Below are 6,235 nucleotides of genomic sequence, written 5' to 3'. Positions count from 1 at the left end.
TCATATTTAATTTACCATAACAAACTAATCCAGTAAACTTTCTATATCATAATTTTTGTACCCTTAATTAGCAGTTCTTTATACTTTAATTTCTCCAGAACCTCAAAAAATAGATCCGAGTGACCCCTGGAACCCCCATCTCTGCTCCAGCCCCTGTTTAGTGAGATGTCATCACTATCACCCTCTTCCAACACCACCCCCTCACCAAGACCCCGCTCCACCAAGGAAAAAGGGACTTCAGCTTTTGAGAGTGAGTTTGGGGACGTCGTAGCCCTTCCACCATCGAAGGATCGGTTTCTGAGACAGCCAGTCTCCCATGAAGGCGCAAGTTGAGTGCGTCGGAGGAGATGGGGTGCTTACTCCCAGAATCGCCTCCGCGGGGGCGGAGCTGCCCTGACTCGGGCCCCGCCCACTCTGGGCAGGCTTTGGGGGCGGGCCTCTGTCATCTTGGACAGGAGAGCGCCGGCCCCGCCCGCCCCCTCCCCCGCGCCGCCTCCCCTCAACTAACCCGGCTTGATCCAGCTCAGCTCCGAGGTGTTTAAGGCAGCTTTTCCCGTTAAGTCGAGCCATCTGTTACCAGCATTGCTTCCTGGGGCGGATAGTCCACCTCGAGACACTCCAGAGACTCGGTGAGTGTGCTCCCAGGAGTCTGGGGGATGCTGTGGGCGCCAGGCTGGGCCCCAGCAGTGACTGCCTGCTAGGGACCCTGCGAACCCAGGTAAGGTCCCATGGGAAAGAGAAGACCGCCCCTCTCCTTGAATCTCACTAGGATCCTCATTTAATAGTGAAGGACTTCTGTCCTCTTAAGACTCTTGCAACTCTCTGCCAGGGGTTTGTCCTCTCTCCTAGATGGATGGGATGGAAGACTCCAGCAAGGAAAAGCTCTCCCCAGGGCCAGTTGGGCAGTCACAACTGCTGGGATCCCTCCTGGGGTCCAGGGAGACACTGTACCCCTCATCCTGTGTTATAGATGCAAACTGTGTGAGAAGGAGCCAATCACCTTCTTGGCTCCAAGATGGAAGACCAGGAGCCGACCTGGCAGAAGGGAGGGCTGGACGCGTCTGAGGCCCCATCCTGCCTGGACAGTGAGGCCTCTACCCCAAGCTGCACACTGGGGGCCCTGTACTGGGCCTGTGTCCGCAATGACCCTGCCCAGCTGCAAGCCATGCTGGATGATGGGGTCTCCCCAGAGGAAGCCACCCAGGTGGATGGCAACGGGAGGGTGAGCCACCCCAGAGGGCTTTGCAGGGCAGTGAGGGCGCTGTGAGCTTCAGGGTCAGCACCCATCGCCTGGGTCCTCAGGAGGGAGTGGGTAAGAGTGGGTCTCCCCAGGGCCTAGGACATCTCTGAGACAGTTGTGAGTTAGAGGACACAGGGCCCCCAAGGGGCTCCTGGAGGAAACCACAGGGGCTGAGCTGCCCCTCCTCCAGACAGGTCTCATGGTCGCCTGCTACCATGGTTTCCAAAGTGTGGTGGCCCTGCTCAGCCGCTGTCCTTTCTTGGATGTGAACCAGCAGGACAAAGAAGGGGACACAGCCCTCATGCTGGCTGCCCAAGCAGGTGAGAGGCTGCTAACCCCATCCTTAATCAGTACCCCTGCTCCAGACCCGACCATAGCCCCACACTGTCTGCAATGACGTACTCCCACCACAGACTCTGCCTTGTTGGGTGGAGGGTGGGTTTGGGGCTTTGTCATCTCTTTCTTGAGTAGCTAAGCTCAGCCCTTGGTGCCTTGTAGGCCACGTGTCTCTGGTGAGTCACCTGATCAACTACTATGCAGGCCTTGACCTGGAGCGCCGGGACCAGCGGGGACTGACCGCGCTGATGAAGGCCGCCATGCGGGATCGCTCGGAATGTGTTGCTGCCCTCCTCATGGCAGGTGCATGGGGTCTGGATCAGGATCAGTGGCCTCGAGTCCCTCCCCCATCCCTCCCCACCAGCACTGCGTGCTGTCATAGTTGCAATGAGAGAGATGGGGAAAGAAGGTCAATCCAGGCTGACCTCCTGGAGTTGGGGGGAGTGTGCTGGGGCTTCTGACAAAGCGTCTAGCTATTGAGAGCTCTGTTTACACTGTGAATGATGGTCCCAGAAAAGAAAGCTTGGGAGGATAACTGGACCAGCTAGATAACCTAATACCAAAAAAAAAGCTGGAGTCTGGAACCAGATTCTCGAGTTCTCATCCCGGCTCTGCCACCAGCTGAGTGACTGTGGGCAAACAGCTTTCCTCTGTGAGCCTACCCAGTGTAACGAGAACTATGGCCTTCTTTGGGTTTCCAGCTCTGAGGAGCCAGGGTTCCAGGGATGCAGTGATGGGCAGTTGAGACGTAGGGGCAGTGTAGAGTTGTTCTGGGGTGAAGTCCACATGGTCTGTGGAGTCTCAGACCCTCATTACTCCATGAGGTGGGTCTACCCTCTGTTGTTCACTCTGGGGATCCCCAGCCTCCAGCTTTTCCCTTCCCCGTTGCATCAGACTGGGTTTGGGCTGAGAAGGTCTGCACCCCCTCCTTTGTTTCAAAGTGACAGCCACTCCCTGCTTCCCAGGATTAGGGGCGTGTGGTGGTGAAGGGAGGAACCAGGAGTGGGAACTAGCAGGATCCCCCCTACCTGCTCCAGGGGGTGCAGCTTGACCCCCCCCATTCTGGGCAACCTGTACACCATCCCTCTGGTCAGTGCCTTAGCTCAGGGGGTCTCTGTTCTACACCAGGTTTGGAGATCCCCCCAGTAGGTCTCTCTGAAATCTTTTCCCCTCGCTGGACTCCAATTTCTTCATCAGTCCTAAACCAGAAGTTGAATCTGGGGCTGGTACTGACCCTGGGCTGTAGCCACTGAGGATCCTCAGCTTCCAGCTGCAACAGGATGAGACACTATGGTTTTGCATCTAACCCAAATCAGTCCTACCACTGAAGAATCTGTCCTTCTGCAAGTCAGCAATTCCCTGTCCCACCTCCTGTGCCCCCCACCCCCCAGGTGCTGACTTGACAGCAGTGGATCCCGTCAGGGGAAAGACCGCCCTGGAGTGGGCATTTCTGACAGACAGCTTCGACACGGTGCAGAGGATCCGGCAGCTGCTGCGGCGGCCCCAAGTGGAGCAGCTCAGCCAGCATTATCAGCCTGAGTGGCCAGCCTTGCCCGGGCTCGTGGCCCAGGCTCAGGCCGCCCCGTCTCTCCTAGAGCGACTGCAGGCCACCTTGACCCTCCCCTTTGTCCAGTCTCCTCAGGAAGGGGGTGTCCTGGACCAACTTGTGACCATCACGACCAGCCTGGCCAGTCCTTTCCTCACCACCGCCTGCCATACCCTGTGCCCTGACCACCCCCCTGCACTGGGAACCCGAAGGAAGTCTGTTCCAGAGCTGCTAGGCACTGCCCCGCCCCCTCCCCCAGCCCCCCAGCCCCCTCAGGAAGTTCCCGGCCCCCGGGTCTTCATCCCCTACCAGAGCCCTCAGGGTGTGTTGAGCATGTGCCCTCAGTGGCTCCAGCCCAGGGATAGTACCAGCCCCAGGCCCCGAGCCCCCAAGATCCTCCTCTCCAAGGCACCCTCCGCTGGCTTTCAGTGGAAGCCAGAGCTCAGGTCTTCAGGGAACCGAAGGCTGTCCCTTCCTGTCTGGAGATACCAGGAGCTCAGGATGGAGAGGAAGAGACAGGAGGAGGCCGGATTGACACAGAGCCAGGGGAAGACCGGCTAGGCTGGGCTGGGAGCAGGTAACCAGGCCCCTCCCTTAGGCTCCTTTGCCCTCTAGAGGCCCTTCAGCCTTCCCATCCACTTCTGACTATCTCTGGCTGTGTACAGGGTTATTCATACAGCATTGTTTGCAACAATAAAAGAGTGGAAAAAACCTAAATGTTCATCAATAGGAGGCTGGCTAAATTGATTCTGAGTATAAATACTGCATAACCATATAATGTATTCTATACAGTGGCAAAACAGGAGAAGGAAGCTCTTTATATTCTGATGTGAAACTACCTTCAAGATGTATTAAGTGAAAAAAACCAAAGGGTAGGACCGTGTATATGGCATGGTACTATTTGTCAAAGCAAAATTTGCACCAGGGTAAACTTGACTAATGCAGATATGTAGTGAGAACCAAGATTTATTTAACTACTTAATGAGTAAACCAGCAGGATGGATCAAAGGAAGAAATGAGGACTTCCCTTGTGGTCCAGTGGTTAAGAATCTACATTCCCAACATAAGAGGCCCAGGTTTGATCCCTGGTCAGGGAACAAGATTCCAGGTGCTGGGACAGCCAAACAAATAATACTACAAAAATAAATTTAGAAAAAAGGAAGAAATGAAAAATTATTATTGACATTCAGGAGGAAAAAGAACTTGAATAAGATTGCAAAGTTAGATACAAAGAAATTAATTCCTACTTGGCAATAAAACCATAACTTTTTCTTTTCCTACCAGGCAAAAAAAATTGCTATTCATCAATCTTCTACAAGTTAACCTCTTTATAGAGTCTGAACACTAATCAATCAATAGCAAATCATATAGCAGTTACTTTCCCCGGCTGACCCATAGGTGGGGTTATTAGCCAGTGATCTCAAATAACTCTGAAAGGGCACTTAGTTCTTTTTGATGTGCCTTATTTGCAAGTTTTAGATATTTTTATTAGCATATTTGTTGCATAAATATATTTGCTTACTTATATGCAATAATAAAAGCAAACACTTATAACATGCTTATTATATACATTAATACATTTAACACTCCCAATAATTTTATGAGGATTTTAGCTTTGAGGGCACAATGCACAGAGAGGGTAAGGAACTGCCAGGGTCACACAGCTAGAAACCAACATAGATCAAGACTGAGGGCCAGTTATTCCAGTTGTGGGGGCCAGACTCTTAACACCAAACCATGCTGCCTCACTGGAACCCTCCTGGAAGGAGGCATGGTGGTTTGGAGGGGAAGAAAACTGAGCAGATGATCAAGGGTAGAAGGGAGACTTTTCACTGAGTATTTTTTTTTTTGAAACTTCAAGCTTCTTTAAAAAGTAAAGTTAATTTTTTTCTAGCAGTTTTAGATTTACAGAAAAATTGTGAAGATTGTCCAGAAGGTTTCCATATACCTCACACCCAGTATCTTTTTTTATTGACACAAGTATAGTATATTTGTTAATTAATGGGTGAATATTAATACATTACTATTAGTAAAGTCCATTATGCAGATAACACCACCCTTATGGCAGAAAGTGAAGAGGAACTAAAAAGCCTCTTGAAAGAGGAGAGTGAAAAAGTTGTTTTAAAGCTCAACATTCAGAAAACTAAGATTATGGCATTTGGTCCCATCACTTCATGGGAAATAGATGGGGAAACAGTGGAAAGAGTGTCAGACTTTATTTTGGGGGGCTCCAAAATCACTGCAGATGGTGACTGCAGCCATGAAATTAAAAGACACTTACTCCTTGGAAGGAAAGTTATGACCAAACTAGATAGCATATCCAAAAGCAGAGACATTACTTTGCCAACAAAGATCCTTCTAGTCAAGGCTATGGTTTTTCCTATGGTCATGTATGGATGTGAGAGTTGGACTGTGAAGAAGGCTGAACACCGAAGAATTGATGCTTTTGAACTGTGGTGTTGGAGAAGACTCTTGAGAGTCCCTTGGACTGCAAGGAGATCCAACCAATCCATTCTGAAGGAGATCAGCCCTGGGATTTCTTTGGAAGGAATGATGCTAAAGCTGAAACTCCAGTACTTTGGCCACCTCATGCGAAGAGTTGACTCATTGGAAAAGAGTCTGATGCTGGGAGGGATTGGGGGCAGGAGGAGAAGGGGATGACAGAGGATGAGATGGCTGGATGGCATCACCGACTCAATGGATGTGGGTTTGAGTGAACTCCGGGAGTTGGTGATGGACAGGGAGGCCTGGTGTGCTGCGATTCATGGGGTCGCAAAGAGTCAGACACGACTGAGCTACTGAACTGAACTAAATTGAATTCTTAATTCAGGTTTCCTTAGTTTTTTCCTAACATCCTTTGTCTGTCTAGGATTCCTTCCATTTAGCCAAAGACTGTGACAGTTTCTCAGATTTTCCTTGTTTCCGATAATGACAGTTTTGAGGTCAGTATTTTGTAGGTGGTCCCTTAACTGGGATTTGTCTGATGTTTTTCTGAATAGACCGGGTTGTGGGTTTTTGGGAAGAAGACCACAGAGGTTATGTGCCATTCTCTTTACATACGTCCAGGGTACATATCCTATTATAAACATGACTTGACCACCTGGCTGAGGCGC

The 6,235-nt window shown here is 50.7% G+C and overlaps 1 protein-coding gene across 2 annotated transcripts; it reads left to right on the top strand.

Moving 5' to 3' along the window:
* Positions 1–496: 496 nt before the first annotated feature.
* Positions 497–3,839, top strand: ANKRD33 (ankyrin repeat domain 33). Of its 2 annotated transcripts, none has more exons than XM_019960528.2 (4): positions 497–629; positions 1,435–1,560; positions 1,739–1,879; positions 2,968–3,839. In XM_019960528.2, exons 2-4 carry the CDS (start codon positions 1,440–1,442, stop codon positions 3,681–3,683), a joined length of 978 nt encoding a protein of 325 aa, XP_019816087.1. In that variant the 5' UTR covers positions 497–629; positions 1,435–1,439; the 3' UTR covers positions 3,684–3,839. The 2 variants fall into 2 exon arrangements, with proteins under 2 accessions (XP_019816087.1, XP_019816086.1); XM_019960527.2 differs by having other exon boundaries at positions 1,431–1,560.
* Positions 3,840–6,235: the final 2,396 nt, after the last annotated feature.

The sequence above is a fragment of the Bos indicus genome, chromosome 5 (assembly GCF_029378745.1).
Source record: "Bos indicus isolate NIAB-ARS_2022 breed Sahiwal x Tharparkar chromosome 5, NIAB-ARS_B.indTharparkar_mat_pri_1.0, whole genome shotgun sequence".
In the NCBI taxonomy this organism is placed as follows: Eukaryota; Metazoa; Chordata; class Mammalia; order Artiodactyla; family Bovidae; genus Bos; species Bos indicus.
Note: the sequence above shows the minus strand (reverse complement) of the source record. Positions and strands in the feature narration are given on the sequence as shown.